Raw genomic sequence first — 26,511 nt, forward strand, 5'->3', positions numbered from 1 at the left:
CGGATTGCCACACAAGATCCGCTCTCAGATGCTGGTGTTGTCCTCGGGAGGTGCGTCTGTCCCTGGCCTGGTGGCTACAGACGGCTCAACTCCTCGAGGGGCGCCCCTTTTGGATCCCGGAATGGGTTCTGCTCACAACAGATGCCAGTCTCCTGGGTTGGGGGGCGGTGACAGGTTCCTTGTCACTTCAGGGTCGTTGGTCGGCGGAGGAAGCGATTCTTCACATCAACATCCTGGAACTGCGGGCAGTGTACAGAGCCCTGCAGTCATCCGGCACCGCACTTCACGGAAGGGCCGTTCAGGTGCAGTCAGACGCCACCACGGTGGCGTACATCAATCACCAGGGAGGGACTCGCAGTCGAGCTGCGATGTCGGAGGTGTCCCGCGTCCTGGCTTGGGCACAGCGCTATCTTCCAGCTCTCTCGGCAGTCTTCATCCTGGGAGTCCTCAATTGGGAGGCAGACTTCCTCAGCCGTTACGACGTGCATCCCGGGGAATGGTCGCTTCATCCAGAGGTATTCCAACTACTCGTGGACAAGTGGGGGCTGCCAGAGCTGGACCTGATGGCCCCAGAAGGCCGTGGTACTGCGATCTGCGGAGCCTGTCCATCGACGCTCCGTACCTCCTACCTCAACGGCGGGACCTATTGCCTGAGGGGCCCTGTCTTCACCCGAATCTGGGTCGACTATCTTTGACGGCGTGGCTCTTGAGACAGCCGTCCTGAGGTCTCTGGGCTTTTCTAGCTCCGTTATTACCACCATGCTGAGGGCGCGCAAGCCTGCTCCAGCGAGGATCTACCACAGAGTGTGGCACACTTACTTCCAGTGGTGCGAGGCCAGGAAATAAGATTCCCCAGGTGTTCCGGGTTTCGCGTATTCTGGCTTTCCTTCAGTCGGGTTTGGACTTAGGATTACGTCTTTCCTCACTGAAGGTGCACGTGTCTGCTCTGTCGGTGTGGTTCCAGCGCAGGATTGCTGCTATGCCGGACGTACACACCTTTTTCCAGGGTGTTTTAAGAATCCAGCCTCCCTTTGTGCCCCCTGTGGCCCCGTGGGATTTGTGGTGGTTCTTCGGGCCTTACAGGGTCCTCCTTTTGAGCCCTTGGAGTCAGTGGAGCTCAAGTGGCTAACTTTTAAGACGATTTTCCTCTTGGCAATTGCTTCTGCCAGGAGGGTTTCGGATTTGGGGGCGCTTTCCTGTCGTCCCCCTTTTCTGGTTTTTCATCAGGACAGAGCGGTGCTTCGCACTCGTCCTGATTTCCTGCCTAAGGTGGTTTCCAGGTTCCACATTAATCAGGAAATTGTTGTACCAGCCTTTCAGTCGCCTGATCTTTCGGCTGGGGAGGCTTCCTTAGACGTTGTCCGTGCACTCCAGGTTTATGTGGACCGGACTAGTTCTGTGAGGAAGTCGGATTCTTTGTTTATCCTCTTTGGTTTTCACAAGAGGGGTTGGTCTGCCAACAAACAGAGTCTAGCCCGTTGGCTTCGTTCTGTTATTATTGAGGCTTATATGCAGGAGGGTTTACCTGTTCCAGCCTCTGTTAAGGCTCATTCCACTCGGTCTGTGGGCCCTTCTTGGGCTGCTAGCCGTGGCGCCTCTGCTGTTCAGCTGTGTAAGGCGGCCACCTGGTCTTCCATTCAGACCTTTTTGAGGTTCTATGCGTTTGACACCTTTGCCTCTCAGGATGCATCCTTTGGGCGCCGGGTTCTCCTATCAGCAAAGGAGCGTCCCCGCCCTTAGTTGGACTGCTTTGGGACATCCCCAAGGTCACCCTGTGGACCCTGAAGTAGAAAACAAGAGATATGGTAAGAACTTACCTTTGTTATCTGTTTCTACGAAGTCCATAGGGTCCACAGGGCACCCGCCCTGACGCACCTGGCTTCATATGGGCTCTGTGACTGGTCACCGGTTTTCCGTCTCCCATTTCTGGGAGTATGGTTCTTGTGTGTTCCAGTCTTCCTTCTCTCTGTTTCGTCTCCTCCTCCGGCCTTGACTGCTTACCAACTGAGGTGCCTGTGGCTCGGGGGCGGGGTATAGAAGAGGATGGACCCAAGTGCATCCTGGGAGCAGCTAAAAGCTTTAACTCCGTGGTGCCCGAGGATCCAGCTATACCCCAAGGTCACCCTGTGGACCCTATGGACTTCGTAGAAACAGAGCTAACAAAGGTAAGTTCTTACCCTATCTCTTGTTTTTACTCGGGTGCGGAGCAACGGTTAGCAATATCCCATACATCTAATGTGTGGGAAATAAAGGGATTGTGTAAAGATGTTTTGGGTAAGGTCAATCGAAGGAGCCACAACAAAGAGAAAATCAAGGTCAGTTTAAGTGTTTCTGATTCAATCGACACCCAGATCCTCTCAGATGTCATCTGGTTCCATAGTACGCATTGAGCAAGTCTGGCCGCCATATAATAAAACTTGAAGTTTGGGACACCTAAACTGCCACTGGATGTAGGCCTTTGCAAGATGTCTCGTCTAACCCTAGGGCAATTTATCAAACAAAAAAATTGTGCAGCGATATGTTACAAATATTTAAAGACTTATGGGGGAACGCCTATCCGTAAGGTTTGAAATAAATATAAGAGTCGTGGCAATAAATTAATTTTAAATACATTGATCTGGCCAATCCAAGAGACAAAAACAGACACTCCAGTTGTCAATATCCAGTTAGAATGTGCTAACAACTTAGGGTATTTATCTTGAAAAAGCTGATCATAGTTTTTGGTGAGTTAAATGCCCAAATATTTAATCTGTCGACGGCTCAATTGAAAGGGATAAGTGCGTTCCAAGTTATGTCGGAGTTCTTGATACATAGAAGTCCAAGACTTCTGTTTTCTGCGTGTTAATCTAACCAGAGTATGTTATATTCTTCAGTTTTACCTACTGTAATTCCCTTTATGTATGGATTGGCCCAGATCAGAGTTGTCAGCAGTTCTATTAGTGCAAAAATTAGTGAGGACAAGGACATCGTGCCGTCGGAAATATTAAAAAGAGGGAGATCGAACGAGTTCAATGGCTCAAAAGAGGCTCCATCTAGGAGCGTCTTAAAGAAGTTCTTAAGGAAAAAAATTAGAGTGCGCAATTTTTTATTATAGTACAGAGGTGTAAGACCATCAGAAGCCAAAGTTTTTATTGCTACCGAAGCAGAAGTTTTTATTGCTACAAGAATCTCACCTTCAGCAGGGATCTGGATGAAAAGTTCAGTGACTACCATCTGGTGTCTACCTATTGACAGACATGCAATAGGCCGACAGGGACAAAAGGTCGACAAAAAAAAATGGCAGACTGATAGGTTTAGGCAAGATTAGGTATTAAGTACAAAAAAAATAAAAAATAAATTGTGTCAACCATTTGAACCTGTTGACCATCCATTGTCAACCTAGTTACCAGAGCCCTTCAGTGATGTCTGCATTCATCTCCATAGATTTCTGTGCATTGATGTGGGAAAGCAGGTTGTTAAATGGTTGTGTTGTTGAGGAAGTGTTTAAATGGGTGGGTGAAGGTCATAGGTGATGTTTCCCAAATACCGTATTTTAGTCATTCCAAAGCTTTATATTACTTATGTTTGCTCGCCAAAACAGAGTTGACCTCATCTGCCTTACCATGATATTTTTTTTTTTTTTTAGTATTAGCTGATTGGAGTGAAAGGATGGCATTTAAACGGCCCCAGCGAGTGTCTACCCTAGCGAGCAAGGTAGGTGATGGGTGTTTATGTTGAGACAAGAGTTGACTGCTTCCCCCTTTTGTTTACTTCAATGCAGAGAAGAGGTTTTTTACCTAGAGCTAATCCTTCTACAGTTCCCTGAAAAGCAAAAAAAAAAAAAAAAAAAAAAAAAAGACTGAAATCTAGGATCTCCAGAATTGGGAGCAGGAAAGAACATTATCCCATGTGTCCTCAATAATTTGTCCATTTCAGTGTACTGAAAAGGAAGAAAAGGCGTAGTATAGAGGTGCACTATTCGAAAAATTCAAGTAATAGACATATAAAAAATAACTTTTATTAGGTATTCATTAAGGTATGCAATTCCCCTCCGGGAGTTGATATCACGGCAAAGTATTTTTAAAAATAAATTAAAGATATTAAATTAAAGGTTAAAATAATGTTCCAAGGGTATTCTCACACACTCAAAAAAACTCCTTATGTCACCATATCTGGGTATTTATCTTTGCATAATATGAGAAGCAATAGGGTAGCGGTAGCAAGTAAATAAATATAAACCACCATATATTCTCTATTAGTTTTATAATGAATGTGGTTCACATAAACTTTTTATTAGGAAGACTTGTGTGCTGTCTTATTTCCATAAACTATTATTCACTTTGTTATATAAACTATGTATATTGCGTGTATATATCTCGTTTGAGCACGTCTCTGATGGTGTAGAAAGAATTGGATGTGCAATAAAAATTCTCGATAACTCAAGGATATTTTCTTTACTTATTATTCAGTTATTAAAGCATTTCAGTAAGGTAATGGTGTTGTATTCTGTTACCGGTTATTGAATATAATAACCATAAATAGGGCTGTAGATGACAGATCTCTCATTCCATTCTATTGTTCAATATCATCAAATTGCACATATATTGTTATAAAGTGGGGCTGTGGTCTGTCCTTCTATAAAGAATAGGTTACTCCTCTTTGATGTAAAATGTAATAATTTCTCAATGATCTCCTGAGAAATTGATGTGTAATTGTTACACTCCTCCTATGTAGTTATTATAACATGATAAGCAATCACTAATATAAACCGGATTGTAAACCGCACAGCCAAGGCTGGTCATTAGCTGTTAACACATGTGAATAATTGATGTTTGCAGCAAATGACCAGCCTTGGCTGTGCAGTTTTCAGCGGCTGATATAAGCAGCTATTTTTTCCTGGAACTCTTGCTAGTGAAGAGCACACACAGCTAAAAGCTTTAAACACCTTTATAAACACAGTCCTAAAAGGAGAAAATGCCCTTATTTTAGTTACTGTAACGTCAATGCCCTTGCACCTACATATGAATTACTTAATTCCCACAGTGCATTTCTGCAAAGCACATCTGCCAAGTGTCAGGCTGTCACATAGATTAAAGACTCGCATCCTTTCTGACATGAGAACCAGCTGCAGACGTGGGAAAGATTATAAAGGACATCAATTTAAGTATAATCACTATTTATTTCATGCCTATTTATCTTTATACTAATACGGATTTTCAAATATTGGCTATGTTTGCACTTTAACGAATAGTAAAGTCTACAGGATCGTATGGTACACTAGCATTTCCCAAAATCTCAGTGAATTCAGCATTATAACTTGCTAGCTCCAAGATTTGTTCAGGATTTAGTAAAATTAACTCACAGCTGGATCATAAGCACTTCCTTAAAAAAATCACGCATCTGATATTTCTGTCCAGTAAACACACTGAAATACCAACGTGTAATACATTTATTGAAATGTACAATACCTTCATTTTTTGTTTGATGTTTACAGGTCGTGGAGATGCTGATTTTTTATCATCCATTCTGGAAGAAACATCCTCTTTACGGACAATTGTTTGCACCACTGGAGGACGGTCTGACTCTTTGAATCTTTGAGATCTATATGCATCAATGCTGGAAGGAAATACAGTTCATCTTTTAGATATCGAGCAAATAACTTCCTTTTCAGAAAAAAGGATTTACTATACAGTTACCAAAGTTTAAAAAAAAAATTTAAATTGATAATTTAATCTTTGTATCCTTACCTATACAAAAGATTTAGATTTTCTTCTTTGGATACAAAACTGTCCTTAGATTCTGCTCTAGGAACTCTGGACCGTTGGAACTTTACAGATCGGGGGCTATCACTTGTATCGGTCTCAACAGCTATTTTGGCAGAGGACAGAAGTCCCTGTTTAATAAATAAATGCAGTTACAAGATGCCAAATTACTTATGTACATATGAAGTCAATAAATTATTTGTAACTTTTAAACATACTTCTGGACTTCCAACGCCAACAGTCTCTGCTAATGGGTTTAACAAAGACATTGATGAAATGTTAAGTGTATCTTCTTCATCTTCAAAATCATCATCTCTTCCCCCATCACTGACTTCTTCCACTCGCTTTGGTGATTTTTCAGTTACTTCATCATCCTCATCTTCAAGAGCATCCGTAAATGCGTTAGTGATTACTTCCGAACTGTTTATCTCATCAATCTCTCCATCCACACTCATCTCAATCTCTTTTACCAATTCCACTATAACGAACAAAAGAAAAAACAAAAAAATTATAATATATAGTGGTAGTGTGGAATGAAAGCATGGGCTTTTTTTTCTAACAAAAAGCACTTTGTTGGTTCTCTATAGTTGCAGATCTTACAAACTTAAATATGTACACTTCAGTGTTCTTCCCTGGAAAAACCAACATCATTAACTGCAAAATTTAGAACAGGAAAAGGAAACTAACTAGGTTATCGGTTTTAATAGTGACCATTCCATATATTTAGTTTGCTGGAACAGTAAACCTGAATTGCTCCAATAAGATCGAGCGCAGGTAATTTTTCTTCATTGTCGTTAATTTGGCTTTGGGCAGAGAGATGGAAGAATGTTTCAGGAATTAGATGGAAAGTGGAAACTACACGCCTGGTTTCCTACTCAAAGGTTATTTCCCCACTTAATGGGATTGGGATGTAGTGGGCATCCCGGCAGCAAGGATGCCGGCGGTCAGAAACCCGACTGCTGACATCCCAACAGTAAGTTAGGTTTAGGCACTAGGGGGAGGGTTAGGCTGCAGTAGGGTAGTGTTTGGGTTAGGCTACGGAAAAGGTGGGTTAGGGTTACGGGGATGGTCAGGACACTTCTGAAATTCTGTCGGGATACGCCGCTATCTGTATTCTGACCGCCAGCATCCCGTACCCAACCCATAGGAATATGTGATTGTTAATAGAAACAATACCTTAAGTGTGAGCCACAGGGGGGAGAAATATTTAAAGGTTGAATGGGATCAGTCATTAGAATGTCCAAGAAAACATTAAGATCCCAAAGGTTCCACAATAGGCTGCATGCAAGGCAAGTTCTATTCACTGGTTAATAAAATAAAAATAATATAAATAAACTAGATAGTCAGATGCTAATATAGTGTCCAGAAATACATTAAATTGTGAGCACTTGAATTTCATGGAAGTGAGATGAACCACTCATTGATGCCATCATGAAGAAAATCAGAAATATGTGGAATACTAGGAGAAACAGGATTATCCAGTTTGGGTTTGCACCAAAGGACACATTTCTACCAAATCCATCAGTAAACAAAAGCACTTCAATTACTTTATCAGTGGCTATCTTAGGTCTTTGCAATGACCTCTTATTCTCCAAACCATCCAGGAATAGGTAAAGAACAGGCCACTGGTGCTGAAGGAACTTAACTGTTCCAGATGAATTCTCCTAGCTACTACAAACCAATAAGGAAGCCAAAACAGTACTATCACTAATCTTCACTGCTTCTTTCCTAATTTTTGGCAGGTTGCAGTCAGTTAGAGAAGGAGAGAAATTATACCCCAGCTCAAATTTCCACACCACTGACAGAGCATCTATCCCAACCATCTACCCTAGTGTTGGAAGTAGAAAAGAGCTACCTTGCCGTTCCATATTGAATTCATCAGATCTGGGGGAAGTCAATTTCTAGACCAGTAACAGCGAAAATCCCTTTCTACAAGCCCATTCACCTGGATGGATGGGATAGCAGCTGAGCTAATCGGCTACAGTGTTGTCTTTGCTTCCCACATGAATCACAGAGAGACATTAAATTGCTTTTTCCTTGTGACAAGACATCACTTTCCTGTTTGGCAATTAGGAGTGAAACTACAGTTTGTCAGAAAAAGGCCTCAAGATGTGTGCTCTCTCTTCCAGCTGCATTTCACTCGCCCTGCACAACTTCTGTAAGGAGAGTAGCGCCTCAATCTAAGGAGCTGGAATAAGTTGTGCACACAGACTATTCTGGTTCTGAAAGATCCAGTGAGACTCCAGGATTGTAGTATATTTAGTCAGCTTTCTTCAAGTCATCATGAGGATGTCGACAAACTTCGTATGTTGACATTGACCAGGTCGACATTCGTTATGTCGGCACTGATTAGAATGTTGACACAACATCCCTGGTAAGGTGGGTCAGGCCGTGACGTCAGGATGACTTCCAGCGGTATCGCTAACCCTGCTACCTGCCTATCTCTAACTTCCCCCTTCCACAGCCTAACCCTCCCCTCACCTAACCCTCTGCTGCTGGTCTGCGCAGAACGTAAAGATGTCACATGTCAACATTCAGCACATGCCGAAATGTTCAAGGTCCATATTATGCTTACATACCATTCTCGAGTGGATTCCACTGATTGAGTAGATTCAGTTGAAGGGACCGCATACGCAACCCTGCCCATGATGAAGTAGTTAATCCCCAAGAACCGGACACAGCAGCATCCGTGCATGCATCTCTGGACTGTCATCATTCTGCTACAAGCCCTTCCCTAGGGTACAGCCGCACATCTCAATGTGCAAGAACTGAAGTGCCCACTTTGAGCAACTGTAGATTCTTATATACCGCTCGATGAGTCTTTAGACGCAATTCTCTGTACCAGCCCTATGCTAGGTGCATATTGAGTATGCCTCCAATGTGAACAATTATGCAACAGAGTTTGGAACCACTTCAGCAACACTTCCATAACCATACGTCCGCCTAGCCACCTCTTTGTCACCGCCCAATTCATTTTCAAGACATACAGGACCATGCGTCCAAATCGCAAATGTGCATGGACTCTGACTGCAAGAGCAGGGCGGCAGATGCGTGTACAGAAGAAAAATATATTGCTCAATTGCATCAGACATGGACACTGCATCAGACTGCCAATCAGGCCCATATCGAAGTCGGTTGCTGGGTCTGAACTTGGTGCATCAGATACTGGACTTTGACATGCCTTTCCTCTATTGATGATCCACTTATGTTTTTGTTGTAACATTACCTGAGCTGTACTACTTAGGTAATGTTCTCTGATCTTCTCACCACAAGGATGTCACCCAGATAAGAATAAAGTGACTCCCTATTTCCTGAGAGCAGCCATGAGTACTATAAACACCTTGGAGAAGGTCCCTGGAGATTCAGAGGAAACAGTGTTTAGATGTGATATGAATATGGAAATAAGTATTGCGTAGATCTGCAGCAGTAAAGAAGTCTTCCTTCTCTACTGAATTGAAAATGAAAGATTCCAAGGCGGATTCCTTCCAAACTTATTGAGCTGCCAAGGATTGTTCAGAAATCACCCGATTAGTTTTCTAAAGAGAAAAAGGCATGGAATATATATGGTACCTCTCTGAATTGAAGGAACAGGCGAGATCACCTACTTTCAGTAAAGTCAGCAGACTATGGGTTCAATCCAATTAAAACGCGGTGCGAATAGATCGAGACAACGGTTGCACTTGACAGGAGCCCAAATTCACATAAAAGCGCTCGCAGCCCCATAGGGCTTTGAGCAAAATTATGCGAATTCGGGCCTGGAGCAGGCAGCGAGGGCCGAGGGATGCGAGATGCGGTGATGTTGCCAGCATGTTATTGCCGTGGCAACGGCACATCGCACACAATTGGATTGAGTCCTGAGTTGTAATGATTTCAACTCCACTGAGGAGGGTATGTAGCGGAACTTCACAAAAATGTTCCCCCTAGGTACTACTTGAATGCAACTTTGTACCATCCTGTTTGGGTGGCAAGCCATTTGAAAACATATCCCCATAGGACTCTACGGAGGCTGAGCCAGGAGATAGTCATTGAAAGACCTTCTGCAATAACATTCCTCCTATCCTGAAAGGCAGAAAAGGCTGCTTAAAAATGCTGCCTAGAACAGTGTTTACCAGGCAAATATCGATTTTCTTCCCTGATGTACTTCCCAGAGAAAGAGAAAAACCTTTTTCACTGATCTTACAACAAATGAAGGGATTAACCACCAAGTACTGTTTAAATTATAGAATCAAGTTTATCACCAAATAGTGTTGCAAAAGAAAGTATGACCAAATGATTATTGTATCACTTTAAATTGTCCTGTCCATAGGAACTTTTAATGGACCTCCAAAGAATAGTGGTATTGACAGAGCTACAGCAGCATCAATTTTAGACACAAAACTCCACTTAGATCCCTCACCATCATGGAACATCTCAATCAAGTCTCTTGAAGGTTTGTTGATACCATTAAAAATAATGAGATTCTTAAGAAGTGTGTGTATTAGACACAATGACTAATTATCCTGAAAAGGAATTCCTGAAGGGAAGCAGGAGTTTGGGTTCTGTTAATTCCCAGTATTTTATTATTATATTTAAAGATATCTTCCATGGTTTCTACAGACTCATTGCTAGTGGACCAATTGGGATCAATGAGAGAACCCAAGGACCCGGCAGAAAATCATCCAGATGCTCACTTGTATGTAATTTGGCTCTTTTCATCCCATGCATGTAAAATAGAAATCATCTTTAGTGACAAGAGTGTCCAGCATTAAAGCTCATTGTCCAGGAAATTAATGTCTTCAATATTCTCAGCAGGCCGGATCAGTGGCTCCTTTGGGCCGACACAAAAACAGACTGAATAAAAAGCTCCTTCAAAAACCTCAGGCAAAGGCTTGTTACATGATCCACAAAAAGCTAACACTAAAAAGCACCCCTATATAGGGGTTTACTTAGAACAGGTGCTCTTCAGTTTTTTGGAGGTGTCTCAGACTCCAGTGGCAGTAAATGAGGACATGCTGAAAAGACTAAGCAGTGCTCCTCAAGGGATGCAGAGAACGGCAGCAATGGTTAAGTGATTTCCCCATTGTAACCAGCATAAGAGGTAGTTACACAACAGACTTTACCAGAAGACATGTGAGTACTGACAAGCAAGTGATTCAATGAAACAAAACCCCTCATGTGCTACCCAGGGTAACAAATAGCTTCTCCAGGAAGCCACCTCTTGCCACTGGTTGCTCTGGTGAGTGCATTACCGTACATACCTTGAAAAAGAAAAAGTCAAACTACTGTGTAGATCTTTAAGAGGAAATTATTCTTCCTGTCTTTACTCAGTCAATTATAGTTAACCATTTTGAGTACACGTCGATGGAGTTTAATAAAATAAAGTGTTTAGGTCAGAGAGCATTAGGTTTTTTTTGGGGGGAGGTTAAGGTTAGGCACCCTTAGGTTTAGGCTACAAGAAGGGAGGGTAAGTATACTTACCCGACCTTCGGGATACCAACCATCGGGATGCCGCTGTCGGTATTGTGACAGGGGGCATTCCGACAGCCGGCATTACATACCCAGTCCCACCACACTAAGCAGTGCATATTAACTTCATCACTTCAAGGACATTAAAATGTACCTGCTAGTGTAGGAAGCTAGTAAAAAAAGGAAGTCCCACAGATTTCATTGCATTGGAATTGGAACATCAACCCAATCAAATAAACCTTTAGGATTGAAATGCATTGAAGTTATGCTAGCGACAGCACTACATCAAAATACTTGAAAATTTTCTCATTAAAACTTTTCTAGCAAATTTCTTTCCAAATATATAACGAAAATTAATTCTACAAATAACTGAAAGTAAAATTTACATAACATTATCCATCTCCCTCGTCAAAACTTACTAATCTTAGTCATTCCACAGTAGTATAGATAAAATGATAGAATATAGTAACAAATGTGGCACCTATAAAACAAACCTTTATCTCTATTTAAATGACACTCTGCACCTGATTCCGACTTCTCCAAGGCTAGTGCAGGAGGCTGCACTCTTTTGTCAAGGCTGGGAACATGCTCTGCCATTTTCGGATGGGATACACCTATATTTTAGAAAAAAAAAAAAAAAAAAAAGATAGAAGATAATCTTCCAGCAGCCACCACTAGCAGCAGGACCTCCCGGGCCCATCTGCATCCCTGCACCTTCCCCTAGTGACTGCTGTGTTGCCAATCAGTCACCACGACAGGATCCCTACTGGTGGCTTCAGAGAGCAGCAACCACTGCGGAAATGTAAATTAAAGCACCCCTCCCAGTGTGTACCTGGCAGCTGCTGGGAAAAGCAAAGTTGCGATATTTAAAACATCGATGGTATGAAATATTGATGGCTGATATATTAAAAAAAAAAAATGATGTTGATGTAAACAGGTTTAAGAAAACTTTATAATATTAGTGTTGAATAAATATTAAATAGATGGTAATCAAAAAATTTGAAGCAGTTTAAAAAAAAAAAAAGTCAGATATGTTAATATTCCTATTTTTGTTCACTTAATTTTTGCTTGTTTTCAGTTGTTGCAGCAAGTGGCTAATTTCTCTTCTCTGCCTCTTCCTTCTACACACTGTCCTTCACCAAATATATCTTATTTATGTATTTTATTTTTTTGCTACTCTTTACGAATTAATAACTCAGAGGAACGGGAAGGGAGATTAGAACGGGCACTAGTGCAATCCATTCAATGCTCAGTCTACATCACTTTACATGTTGTGTACACACTAACCTACTTTTATTTGGCCACATGCAGGGACCAATTACATGCCAGAAGTGTAAAACAAACCTTACGAGACATTATTTTAGTACGAATACTGGTGTTTTCTACTTTAGGGTCCATAGGGGGTCCACAGGGTTGACCTTGGGTTATAGCTGGAACAGGATCCATGGGCACCACACAGTTAAGCTTTTAGCTCCCAGGATGCACTTGGGTCCTCCTCTATACCCCGCACCCGAGCCACAGGCACCTCAGTGTAAGCTGGTGCCCGGCCTGAGTCGGTCACCGCGCAGGGGGGCTGCAGGAGCAGCCCCCAGAAGCTTTTTATTTTGTTAGATTTTATTTATTTTAATCTCTTTTTACTACAGACGGCAGCGAAGGGCTGTCTGTACAGACGCCCACGCTGCCGCTCTGATCCCCGACTTGCGCCGCGACGCCAGTACTGATCTGGGGATCGCGGCGGGAGGGCAGAGTCCGTACTAGCCGGACTCTGTCTACCTCCCAGGACTGCTGCCGGAGTCGCCGGGGATTCAGGTAAGCCGCGCGTCGCTGGCTAGCGGCGGCGCGCGGAATGCCTTAAATGCAGTCCTTTAGCCTCCGGTCCTGGGGACAGACCGGAGGCTGCTGGCAGTGGCGACGGGCCCCCCCATAACCCGTGGGGCCACTAGACCACCAGGGATAAAGGGGCAAGCGGGAAGCCAGCATCCCTGGGGTTATGGCCAGCCAGGGGAGGAAGCCTTCCCTGTCAGCGGCTCCTCCCCTCAGCTCAGCGCGCCTTTCAGCACGCAGTCTGGCGTCGCTGAGCTGCAGTTACATGGCCACTCCTCCTCTGAGGTCTCCAGCGGCCATTTTCCCAGTGGCAGCGCAGATCTCAGGGAGCACGCGGACCGGTCCCCCTGTGTACCTCTCCCCTGATTAAGGACAGCGTACACAGCACTATAGCCCTCCCAGACACTGAATCTGGGCAGGTTGATTGTAGTGTAAAGGTGCAGTGAGTATATCTTCCTGCATGGTATGTGACTTTTGCTAGTGCTGCCTGTCTGTGCTTATTTTCTACTTACTGTCAGCTTATACCTATCCCTTTACTTCTCCTACAAGCCCTACAGGTGTGTGGGGGAGGGGCGTTTCTACTGACCTCACTTATATAGATCACGTATTTGTGAGGTCCGTCACATACAGTTGTGTGCTACTCAGTGCCATATTGTGGGCTGTTGTTCAGCACAACGGTGAGTGCGTTTTACTTCTACCCTGGTGCCAGATATATAATATATTCTGTCATGTCAGACGAGGAGGTTGAGCGCTCAGTGGCTCCGGTGTTGGCCTCCTGCGGACGCTGTTCTGCAGGAGTAGATAGGGAGGATTTGTCACAGGATGGCCTGTGTAGTCGATGCCAGGTGGCTCCTGGCCCATCCAGACCTTCTCTGGCGCAGGAACCACCGTGGGCGATGTTTTCTCAAGTGCTGGTGTCTATTGCGGACCGTCTGTCGGTCCCAACTGCTCTCCCTACTAGGGCGGTGCCCCAGCCGACCATCCCCCATTCCCCGGGTGTCCCGCAGTTATTGCGGAGTCCTCCTGGGTCTCAATCAGTAGGTCCCTATGCGGGGTTGCTTATGTATATACAGGCTTCCCCTGTGCCGCAGCAGCCTGTGGTACCTTTTCAGGCCCCTATGGCGACTCCTCCACCATGGGTGGATGTGCTCTCCAACTCCGTGCAAAATTTGGCGGCCGCTTCCTCGGCTTTTCAGTCAATGTTGCAGACTGACATGCCTTCTAGGATTTCAAAACGCCCACTCATGACACGGGCTGCTCAAGTATCGGACTCAGAGGGTTCCTCAGATGATGGGGAGGTCCCTGATGACACTGACTCGGACGCCTCGGTCCAGGAAATGGATACCAAGTCGTCCATTAATGTGCGCGCACTAGTTAGGGCGGTGCGAGCTATTCTTCTTATAGACGATGAGGCACCGGTTCCTAAGTCGAAGTTTCCTAGTTTCAAAAAAACTAAGGTGGCTTCTGCGGTGTTTCCCCTGTCGGATCAGTTGACTGATCATATGGCGGTAGCTTGGCAGGCGCCCAGTAAGAGATTCCTTCCTCAGAAGCGGTTGGCTTCTAATTACCCCTTCCCTGAGGCACATTGTAAAAAATGGGAAACTCCACCGGCGGTGGATTCCCATGTCACCCGTTTAACTCGGGGCGCCACCTTACCATTACCGTCGATATCCTCGCTGAAGGATCCCACGGACAGGAAAGTTGAGACTTGCTTAAAGTCTATTTACTCCCTCTCCGGGGCGGTGGCCCGACCGTCCATGGCCATCTCCTGGGTGGCCAAGGCCATTGAGGGGTGGGCCAATGCATTGGAAGATACCTTCCCGGACGACGCTCCGGATGTCCAGCGGGCGTTGTTGGGACAAATGAGGGACGCTGCTTCTTACATTGGTGAAGCTTCTTTAGATGCTAGTCTGCTGACCTCGCGGGTATCGGCTGCAGCGGTGTCTGGCCGCCGATCCTTGTGGTTGCGGTCCTGGAGAGCGGACTCTGATTCAAAGAAGGGTCTGGAGGCCTTACCTTTCAATGGGGAATTACTATTTGGTCCGGACTTGGACAAAATAGTGGACACCCTGGCTAAATCCAAGTCGGCCTTCCTCCCTTCGGCGGCACTGCCTGCTAAGGTTCGGAGTTCGGCTTTTCGTTCCTTTCGGGTTCAGGGTAAGGCGAAAGGTCAGTCCTTCCCGAGACAGTCTGCGAGTAAGACTGCCTCTAAACCCAAGAAGCAAGCCTGGAGTGCTCGGCGCCCTTCTTCCAAGCAGGAAGATAAACCTGCGGCCTGATGGGACGGGCCTCCCTCTGGGGGACCTCAGAGTGGGAGGCCGACTTCTTCTATTTGCCCAGTGCTGGCACAAAACCACCACGGATGCCTGGGTTCGAGAAGTGGTCTCCCAGGGGTACGCCCTGTCTTTTCGGCACAGACCACCCCACCAGTTTTTCTGCACAAGTCCTTCTCAGGACAAGACCAAGGCGTTACAGGTTCAGGAGGCTATAGAATCCTTGCTGAAAGCAGGGGTCATTGTTCCCGTTCCTCTATCACAACGAGGGACGGGGTATTATTCGTCTCTGTTTCTGGTGCAGAAACCCAATGGTTCTCATCGCCCTATCCTCAACTTGAAGTCTCTGAACAAATTCCTCAGAGTTCCCAAGTTCAGGATGGAAACGTTACGTTCCATCATTCTGGCGATGGAACCGGGGGATTACATGGTGTCCCTGGACATCCAGGACGCCTACCTCCATGTTCCGATAGCATCTTCACACCAGCGGTATCTGAGGTTCGCTATCCTTCAACACCACTATCAGTTCCGGGCGCTACCCTTTGGTCTCTCCACGGCACCGAGGGTGTTCACGAAGATTATGGCGGTCATGGCCGCACATCTTCGGAACCAGAATGTACGGCTGCTGCCGTATCTGGACGACCTCGAGCTCCCCGGAGGTACTGCTTCAACATCTCCACCTGACGATCGCTTGCCTGCAAGCACACGGGTGGTTGATAAATTGGAAAAAGTCCTCCCTGATTCCATCACAGCGGATGGTTCATTTGGGAGCCCTGCTGGATTCGCGTCAGCAAAGGATCTTCCTGACTCCGGAGAAGGTCGCCTCCCTAGAGCTGCGGATACACAGTTGCCTGAGCCGTTGCCGCCTGTCGGTCTATTCGGCTATGAGAGTTCTGGGGTCCATGGTGTCGACATTCGACATGGTGGAATTTGCCCAGTTCCATTCCCGGCCCCTGCAGGGGCTGATTCTATCAGAATAGAACGGGTTACCTCACCGGATCCGCTCTCAGGTGCTGGTGTTGTCTCCGGACGTTCGGCAATCTTTGGCTTGGTGGCTTCAGACAGCTCATCTGGTCGAGGGGCGCCCATTTTGGATCCCGGACTGGGTCCTGCTCACGACGGATGCCAGTCTCCGGGGTTGGGGGGCAGTGACCGGCTCTTTGTCGCTTCAGGGTCGTTGGTCAGCGGAAGAAGCACTTCTCCCCATCAACATCCTGGAACTGCGGGCAGTATACAGGGTCCTGCAGTCGTCCGGCCCCGCTCTTCACGGAAGGGCGGTACAGGTGCAGTCCGACAACGCCACCACGGTGGCGTATATCAACCACCAAGGCGGAACTCGCAGTCAGGCAGCGATGTCGGAGGTGTCTCGTATCCTGACTTGGGCGGAGGGTCACATTCCGGCGATCTCGGCGGTCTTCATCCCCGGAGTCCTCAATTGGGAGGCGGACTTCCTCAGCCGTCACGACGTGCATCCCGGGGAATGGTCGCTTCACCCAGAGGTGTTTCAGCTACTCGTGGACAGGTGGGGACTGCCGGAGCTGGACTTGATGGCCTCCCGTCACAATCACAAGTTGCCCGTTTACGGGTCAAGGACAAGAGACGCAGGCGCAAGTCTGGTGGACGCGCTGTCGGTGAAATGGACGTTTCACCTGGCGTATCCGTTTCCTCCGCTATCCCTGCTTCCTCGGGTTCTGCGGAAATTCAAGCAGGACGGCGGCATGCTCGTGCTGGTAGCTCCGGCGTGGCCCAGACGTCCTTGGTACTCCGATCTCAGGAGCCTCTCCATCGACGCTCCGTACCTTCTTCCTCAGCGTCGGGACCTGTTGTCTCAGGGGCCCTGCCTTTACCCGGATCTGGGTCGGCTGTCTTTGACGGCGTGGCTCTTGAGACAGCCGTCTTGAGGTCTCGGGGCTTCTCCAGTTCGGTTATTGGTACCATGCTCAGGGCACGCAAGCCTGCTTCAGCACGGATTTATCACAGAGTGTGGCACACTTACTTTCAGTGGTGTGAGTCCAGACATTATGATCCTCAGGTGTTCCGAGTTTCTAGGATCTTGGAATTTCTTCAGTCAGGATTGGATCTCGGCTTACGCCTTGCATCTCTGAAGGTTCATGTGTCCGCCTTGTCCGTGTGGTTTCAACGGCGGATTGCAATACTACCAGACGTTCACACCTTTTTCCAGGGTGTTCTCAGGATCCAGCCTCCCTTTGTGCCTCCTGTGGCTCCTTGGGACTTGGCGGTGGTGCTACGGGTCCTGCAGGGTCCTCCGTTTGAGCCTCTTGAGGCGGTGGAGCTCAAGTGGCTGACATTTAAGACGGTTTTTCTCCTGGCAATTGCTTCGGCCAGGAGGGTGTCTGAATTGGGGGCGCTTTCCTGTCGCCCTCCTTTCCTGATTTTTCACCAGGACAGAGCGGTGCTCCGCACTCGTCCTGAGTTTTTGCCCAAAGTGGTCTCGAAGTTCCACATTAATCAGGAACTTGTTGTGCCAGCTTTTCAGTCCCCTGATCTTTCAGCTGGTGAGACTTCCTTAGATGTGGTCCGGGCGCTTAGAATTTATGTAGACCGGACGGCTTCGGTTAGGAAGTCTGATTCCTTGTTTATCCTCTTTGGTTTTCACAAGAGGGGTTGGCCTGCCAACAAACAAACGTTAGCCCGTTGGCTTCGTTCCGTTATTTGTGAGGCTTATGCACAAGAGGGTTTACCTGTGCCAGCCTCTGTTAAGGCTCATTCCACTCGTTCTGTGGGTCCCTCTTGGGCTGCTAGACGTGGCGCTTCTGCTGTTCAGCTGTGTAAGGCGGCCACTTGGTCTTCTATTCAAACGTTTTTGAGGTTCTATGCGTTTGACACCTTCGCCTCTCAGGATGCTTCCTTTGGGCGCCGGGTGCTCCTTTCAGCACAGGAGCGTCCCCGCCCTTAGTTGAACTGCTTTGGGACATCCCCAAGGTCAACCCTGTGGACCCCCTATGGACCCTGAAGTAGAAAACAAGAGATATGGTAAGAACTTACCTTTGTTATCTCTGTTTCTACGAAGTCCATAGGGTCCACAGGGCGCCCGCCCTGACGCACCTGGCTTCAAATGGGCTGTGTGGCTGGTCACCGGTTTTCCGTCTCCTATTGCTGTGAGTATGGTTTCTTGTGTGTTCCAGTCTTCCTTCTCTCTGTTCCATATTCTCCTCCGGCCTAGGCTGCTTACCAACTGAGGTGCCTGTGGCTCGGGGGCGGGGTATAGAGGAGGACCCAAGTGCATCCTGGGAGCTAAAAGCTTAACTGTGTGGTGCCCATGGATCCTGTTCCAGCTATAACCCAAGGTGAACCCTGTGGACCCTATGGACTTCGTAGAAACAGAGATAACAAAAGGTAAGTTCTTACCATATCTCTTGTTATTGTGAACTGTACCATATTCTTGATAGCATGGACACACACAAAACCCCAGATAATCAAGTGGGTTCCAGCTATGATCAAACTGTCAAAGAATTTGACATTGCATGTCTTCTTAAATGGTTGCCTTAGATCTATTTAAAGACTTCTTTCAAATCGGCCAGATTACATTTTTAATCCTGTATGGTGAGCAGTGATGTCACTTCTATAATGACCACAATTCCAAATGTTCCTTCATGGGATGGGTAGTAATAAGAGGTTTAATTACAGATTATCAAAATATATGCCTATAAAACAGATCATGGCTAGGACTAACCCCAGGTGAGAGAAAATTAGACAGGTCTGGTAATATATTTAACATACCCATGTCTCATAACTGTATAGTGTATGCCAGCATATGTCAGATATCTGTCCAATCTGGCTGCTTGGAATGAAAATCTGGTAATGTATGGGAGCACATGACATACATCATTTGCTCACAAACACTGGAAAACAGACAAAAATGGTTGTTCAGACAAATTGGTTAACACACAAATTTAACCAAATTTGAACAATTGTTCTTTGTCCGTTTTCCAATGTTTAAGACCATATGATCGACTGTCATTTACTCCCATACATTACCAGATTTTCATTCCAACCAGCCAGATATCCGACAGATAATTGTATAGTGTATGCCCAGCTTCAGCGAGGCCAAAAAGTCCGATTATAGAGGGGAAATTGATTTGAAATTCAATCGAAAAATTAAGGTTTGTTCTGATAGGAGAATGGGAATAAACAGATGTCAGGAGTGAAAAAAAAAAAAAAAACACAAGGAGGTGTATCTCAGTGGATTTAACATAGTGGTCTATATGCTCAAGGAAAATATGAGCCAACTACATTTCTTTGTATTTCATAAACTGGGAAGTCTGAATGGCAATTTATGTTCAGGGACAAGAAATGCATAAAAGTGAATTCTAAAAATGTGTAATCTATATGTAATCTATAGCGATCACATTTTGTTGTATGAGGCTTAATAATACCATAATACAATTTTTATATATAAATGTGCAGGAGGTTATGTCAGATTTATTGAAGGGGGAGCGATCCCTCGGTTATATGCCCAAGAAATATTATAGAAAGCAAAAAGTATTACGACTATTTGCTGATAAAATATAATTCACACTAGGGGACATTTACTACCTCTCCCACATTAGCATATCAGTGGTGGGGTTAGAGTTAGTGGGAGGGCTAGGTTACCAGCAGGTGTCGGGACGCCGCTGTCGGCATTCTGACTTCCGGGATCCTGTACCAAACCCATACAGACTATATGGGGGCGATTCAATTGTTCAAGCGCAACTGCAACTCCAGTCGCGCTACTCAATTGTTGCTGCAGACAGCTGAGAAAGAGCCACGGGTGCCCCGATTTCTGCTTGCACCCTCCTCCTGTGGTTGTGAGCAGAAGTTGGCGAAAAGTCTGTGGTTTGGATTCTCTAACAAATATTTTAGACAGGCTAAACCTATTATATAGGCCGCGATATGCACGTCAAGTAATGGGTGTCCATGGCAGTTCGACCGATCAAAACAACAATTGAAAAGCTCAGTCAGACGTCCATTGCTTAGAGCTGTATTAACACTTTCATTGGCAGGGCAGGCTGTATTAACCCTTTTGATGCGGATATGTTAACTGTTCACTAACCAGAAGCATAATATGTGCCAGATAATACATAAACTGAGATGTGCCAACACTGAGGTTGCTGGTTGTGATTTTAACAATGTTTAACCAGTGTGAAAAGGTGGATCCAAGTTTGATTGCTGAAATTCTACGTAACCTCTTACAGTAAACAGCCACGACGGGCTGAATCCATCCAATTAGGTACGAGTTTGAAAGTTTGTTTCCTGAAACTCGCATACATCGCAAGAAAAGGTGCAGCAAAGAAATGCAAGATCCAGTTAGAAATCCAATTTGTGGTAGTCGTGGCAAGGCTGTACAACTTTTATACAAAATGCGATCTGGGAGAAGTGCATAAAAGTGTGGGTAATCCACCTTGTACCACAAAAAAAAAATAAAAAATCGCCATCTGAGTGCCTTATTCAGCAGTGCGCAGCTGAACGCAGATTCCCGATTATTGGGAATCTTGTGCAGAACGGTCTGTGATCTCGCACGCAAACTGGCAGCAGACTGTCAGTGATTGACAGTCTGCTGCCCATTCGTGGGCAGTGATGGTATCAGTTTACCGAAACTGAGGCGTGTCGCCACCGTTGGGGGGGGGGGGGGGGGAGGCCAGGATCTCTGTCGGTTGACGGAGAGTCCCTGAACTCTTCCTCGCATCTGCGGTGGCCGGTTGCGTGACCCAATTGGTCACCTTAGCCGGCCGATGTTCCGCAGAATATCCGATGCTGCGCTGGACAACACAGATCGGATAACTAATGCAGCAGGAGGCATGTTTCCTCCTGCTGCATTACCATATCGGCACAGACTGAATAGCAAAGCTGCTTGCGAGCAGCTTTGCAATTCCGTCTGAAGCTGAATCAGGCCCTGAGACAACAGGACTATACAGAAGGCTGTTATTGGCCATAAGGAAAATACTGGAGGTTTTTAAAAGGTGTCAAAATAATTTTTTTTATTGATGGTTGATAAATTTTAGCGAGGGTTTCTCAGCAAATAAGAGTCTTTCCTGGATTTTCAGGTACTGAAAAATGTCTGCAGAGCAATTTTTCAATGTTTTATACAAGTTTGGATAAAGTAGGAATAACACTTACCTCTCATTTGCAAGTTCAAAGAACACTCTCCCATCAATAAAACACTGCCTGGGATGTTGCTCTCTGGTGCTTCTAGCATACTCATCTGTATCGCAGCAGTTTGTTGCACCAGCTCAGTGTGCTAGAAGCACCAGAGCAGAGAAACACCCCAGGCAGGAAAGAGGAACTGCACGGGTTGTGACAGGTGCAGGGTGCTAGAATGAGCACTATAATTTGATTGAACTCAGATACAAAATTGTTTATCAAAATAAAATGTATGCATGTTCTACCTGCTTAAGCTGTGTACACATTAGACGACCTGTGTATCCAGCCGACCCACAATGTGACAGACGACATATCGTACGATCTGAACACATCACACGATCTGGTGAATTACCGAATAATATGTCCTTCTTCAGCCGCATACATGGGGTTGTTCATCAGAATGAGCAGCATGTACTTTTGATCTGTAGATGCGGTGAACGACCCCACTGGAGTGTGCATGGTCTGACATAGTGCTTACACACTTGCAGATGTGAATGATATATAGGCAAGATCTGCAGGATCAGGCGACATGTCGTCTAATGTGTAACCACCTCAGTCTAGTGAAATAAAAAAAAAAATCCCTAAAACTTGACTGGCAATGACGTCAACACTATCAGATTGGAGGCATATTTATGGTGCAAACATGATTTCTAATTTATGCAAGTTGACTTAAAGCTTTAGATATGCAATCAAGTATACAACTTTTACCTTTTGTAATCTCTGGTGTGGCAGGTACTGTTTCCACTGTTGGCTGCGAAATTACTTCTGGCTTTGGTGGTTTGAAAGAGGTAGCAGGATGAGTCTGAATTCCCTAAAACAGGGTTAGAAAAAAAATAAATAAATAATAATATTTTTGGACATATTAATTACACTAATGCTAGTTTATTACACTCCAAACATATTTCTCCTTCAGCCATATGTAGTGGGATGGGGATGACAGGAGGCAGGGCACTTAAGAACACAACTCTTCTATACACAAGGTACAGCACTGTTCTCCAATATGGATGAAATAAAGTAATTTAGACTGTATAAAACTAGCAGAAGGTGCTGTTGCTGGAGCAGTGCACAACTAAAATGACAGACTTGTTGCGCTCTGACTTCTCCTCCTCTATGCCTCTCCCCTGGAAAGATTTACATTTTTAATTTTGTGCCCATGGCAGTATGGCAGTTTTTCCTCTGTGTACGATATCTTATTTTATTCACATTAGCGTGTAGAGGTGTTCAACTTAACATCTGCCATGAGAGCACTGAGTAATCAACATATAAAAATATGGAATGAACAAGTAACAATAAAATAATCTATAGGTTTTAAAAGGTAATGCCGCACAACGAATATAAAAGTCTAGAAACAATCAGTATGCGAACATAAAACAGGATTACCCGTGATGTCTCCTGTTTTGTTTTAGACTGATCTTCTTTGCTTGCATTCCATACACTGCCCTTATCAAACCTGCCACGAAGGGCTGCAAGTTCTCGCTCACGTTCCTTGACAAGACAAAAAATAATATAGATACAATGCACAGAGCAGATTTTTGACAGTCCTACAAAGACCAGATATCCGAACAACCTCAGTGTTGTTCCCAGGGCGTTTTTCATTAGGGCACCACCAGCCACATTTCCAAAACCGCCTAGCTGTCAATCTGTTTCAAAGTCCATGATTGACAGCCAAGGATCACAGAAGCAAGCAACAGTTCTCACTTCTTATTCGATCCCTCCCACTCAATCTCTCCAATTCACTGTGCTTCCCACTCCGTTCTCAATCCCTCCCACTCACTGTGACTAGTTTGTTCTCTCAGCTTTAACTATGTCAACCAAACTTCAGCTTAGTCCCTAAATAATTTGAATACTGCTTTGCCAAGTATGTAGTGGAACAATGTACAGAAAATCTGTGAGAGGACTGAGTAATAGCGCAACGCTGCTTATCCAAATTGTGTTTTGCACTTGAAGCGGTGACAAGTGTTTTTACAATATGAGGTATAGAGAGCATGACTGCACAGAAGTGTTTACGAGACTAATTCGAATCTCAGATTTTCTGTACATTGTTCCACTATATACTTGGCAAAGCAGTATTCAAATTATTTAGGGACTAAGCTGAAGTTTGGTTGACACAGTTAAAGCTGAGAACAATTTTACACCTCAATTGTGCTACTGCACATTAAAACTGCACAAATTGTATTGTGCTCTTCCACATTGCTGGCAAGAACCTCCAGAGTTTTTAGAATTAATATTATGGTGTTCAGTCTGCTCCCACCCAGCTACTTCATACTGGGGAGAACACTGAACATCATTGTACCTTTTTCTGCTGTTGTGTTAAACTAGCAGTACTGGAAACATCATTTTGCTTTAACAGTCTTTCATGGATACTTTTAGTGGTTGGAGTCAACACAACAGATTTTAAGGCAGGATTTGCAGGTGCTGGACTGCGTTCTTGACACTTCTCTCCAAAACGCTCAAGAAAGGATTTAATTCCTGATCCACCTGTTCCATAAAATAGAAAGGAATTAGTATGAATTCACAAAGATAACATGGATTGGTTTATAACAAAAAAGACAAATCATCCTCTACAGGAAGCGCTTGCTTTTGTTAGTGATCTGCAAATGTGTACAGTGAAATGTAACTTCCACACTGTATAACCCCCAAATAATCACAGTTGTCAGTGCAGATAAACATACCCAATAGGTCTGGGGGAACGATTAGAGCATACTGCAGCATGTTGTATTGCCATAGAGAACATCAACCACAGTTAAATACAATGTAGCAAGTGTACAGCTTTATTGTACCAACAAAAAAATGAAACACAGAAAAACTATTACATTGTAGTGCTGAAACATACAAATGTAGGTCTCTTCTTTTAGTCCATTTGTATAGGACACAGAGCACTGGGATATAACTGGTCTCACTATGAGGTGGACAGTGACCAGCTAGCCAATTAACTGGCGCGACCACAGCCAGCTGAGCTTTCACGGACACTGTGGCATCCAACGTGAACATGCAATCAGCCTCTGCCACCCCCCCCCCTCCCTGCAATGCCCCATTAAGTCTTTTAGCTTTGGTGGATGGAGGGAGAGAGACACCAATAGCTCTTTTACACCAGAAACCCAGGTCTGACCTTGGTTTTCAGAGATGGTTTCAACCCAGGTCAGACACCGTTTACACAGCACCATCGATCTGGGTTATTTCCAGGTCAGCCACGTTCACATTGAACCTGGGTCTGCCCTGCTAAACTTGTGAGGTCACAAAAAGTGGGAGGTGACTGCTCCAGCGCCACCAATCAGCTAATTTTAGGAATGATCCAGGTCTGATAACCCAGGTTGCACCGTTCACACTGCACCATTAACCAGGTCCATCCTGGGTCTGAGACCTGGTAGCTACCTGGGTTGGATTGCCGGGTCACTTGACCTGGGTTATTTATCAGGGACCTTTTTACACTGAGCTGCAACCCAGGTAGATCCAGCAATAACCCAGGTTTTTGCTCTGGTGTAAAAGGGGTATTATATAGCGAGACAGGGCACTGGGGTCGGCAATGCAGAATTAGGGACAGACACTGGTGGTGGTGGGTACTGCGCATCTGTGGATTAATCAGGGGTTAGAGGTAATTTATACAATGGGAGACTGGAGTGGAGTGTTCATTTGAAGGAAAAGAAAAAAATGAGGGGGCGGGGGAGGGGTAACGCCTAATTAAGTCTTTTGGCCTTTGTGGATGGGGGGGGCACTTATATAGAGACACAGGGCACTGGGGTAAGACTTACTGACACTGGTGGTGGTGGGTGATACATCTGTGTATTAATTGGGGGGTTAGAGGTAAGTTTGTTTAATGGGAGCCTGTGGAGTGTTCGTTTGAAGAAGAAAAAAAAAAAAAAAAACTTTGCCTGCCTTTTGGTAAAAATAAAAAAACAAGGCTGGACATAAGAGCATGCCAACAGAAAGCATTCCATTCCAACTTCCAGTTGTTAGGGAGAAGAAAGAAAGAAAAAAAAACTAACAATATTTTCTGGTAAATAAACCAACTATAAAATAAAGTTAAACAATTTATATTACAGCTTGAATAAATAAAAAATTCTCCATCATATGCAGACCTATGCCATTTTGTAACATTAACATTCCTATCACATACATCACTTTGCTCATAGCATGTGTTACCTGGTGTAGCAGTCTTGTCCTTCTGTTGTAATGGTGTCACCCTGCCTATCTCCTCCCTCGACACCACTTGTTGAGCTGGGAAGATCTTTGAGGTTGGCCGCTCTATTTTTTGAGAGGTAGTAACATTGGTGGACATGGATTTTACTACCTGTGCTGGTGGTAAATCCTGCAGCTTAAGCTTGGAAGGAGCAATGCTGGATGACTTAACCTCCAATGGCTTTGATTTTTCTGTAATATTTGTGGACGCTATAGTGGAGCTTGAGCATTTTGCCTCTGAATGTGTACTCTAAGGAGGAAGACAGTCAAGATTAGAGTTCAATATTTTAAAAACAACGAGACGCTGCAACATAATTCCCATCATTCTAATAGCTTAATAAGCAACCTTCCAATAAAAAGCTTAATTACAATAAGATTGAACAAACAATATATACCAAAATATTACACAAATATAATTTCCCTAAATGTTGTTAATTAAGAGATGAGAAATTCATGTGTTACATACCAATGTGCCAGAGGCTGCAGCTTTATTCACAGACGGTCTGTCAGAACAGGACACAGCTTCCTGCCTTACACTGTGACTATTGATGCCGGCAGATGCTGAACTGGCAGTGGACACTTTTGATAAACAAGCAGTGCCAGGCTTTTCTTGTGCATTGTTTGGCTTAACACATGGATGACTTAGGTCATCTTCCCAGGAGCTAACTGTTGCAGCAAGGTTGGCAAAACGACCTCGCCGGCCTACAGGGGTGTGTGAGTTGACTGCAGGAGCCTCTAGTTTTGGAGGGGAGGGCACAGTTTCCTTAGGAGGGTTGAAAGCCGGTGGGGAATTTGGTGGGCTACCTATAAACAAAAATAGAACAGGATTAAACAATTTAACCACACAGCAGGAAAATAAATATATAGTTGCTGTAAGAAATATAATGAGACCAGTTGCCTGGCAATAAATA

General features: G+C 45.0%; 1 protein-coding gene across 2 annotated transcripts in view; it reads right to left on the reverse strand.

Moving 5' to 3' along the window:
• ANLN (anillin, actin binding protein) overlaps positions 1-26,511 on the reverse strand; it is a 108,238-nt gene that overhangs the window by 65,289 nt on the left and 16,438 nt on the right. For both annotated transcript variants that reach the window (XM_088476028.1, XM_088476027.1), the window contains exons 4-12: positions 26,067-26,404; positions 25,565-25,850; positions 23,718-23,902; positions 22,805-22,909; positions 22,133-22,235; positions 11,681-11,800; positions 5,960-6,219; positions 5,727-5,872; positions 5,448-5,595 (exon numbers count right to left, since the gene is read on the reverse strand). In XM_088476028.1, the coding sequence (XP_088332154.1) occupies positions 5,448-5,595; positions 5,727-5,872; positions 5,960-6,219; positions 11,681-11,800; positions 22,133-22,235; positions 22,805-22,909; positions 23,718-23,902; positions 25,565-25,850; positions 26,067-26,404 (1,691 nt within the window). The remainder of the gene's footprint in view (positions 1-5,447; positions 5,596-5,726; positions 5,873-5,959; positions 6,220-11,680; positions 11,801-22,132; positions 22,236-22,804; positions 22,910-23,717; positions 23,903-25,564; positions 25,851-26,066; positions 26,405-26,511) is intronic.

The sequence above is a fragment of the Taudactylus pleione genome, unplaced genomic scaffold (genome assembly GCF_031769625.1).
Source record: "Taudactylus pleione unplaced genomic scaffold, aTauple2 ptg000181l, whole genome shotgun sequence".
Classification (NCBI taxonomy): domain Eukaryota; kingdom Metazoa; phylum Chordata; class Amphibia; order Anura; family Myobatrachidae; genus Taudactylus; species Taudactylus pleione.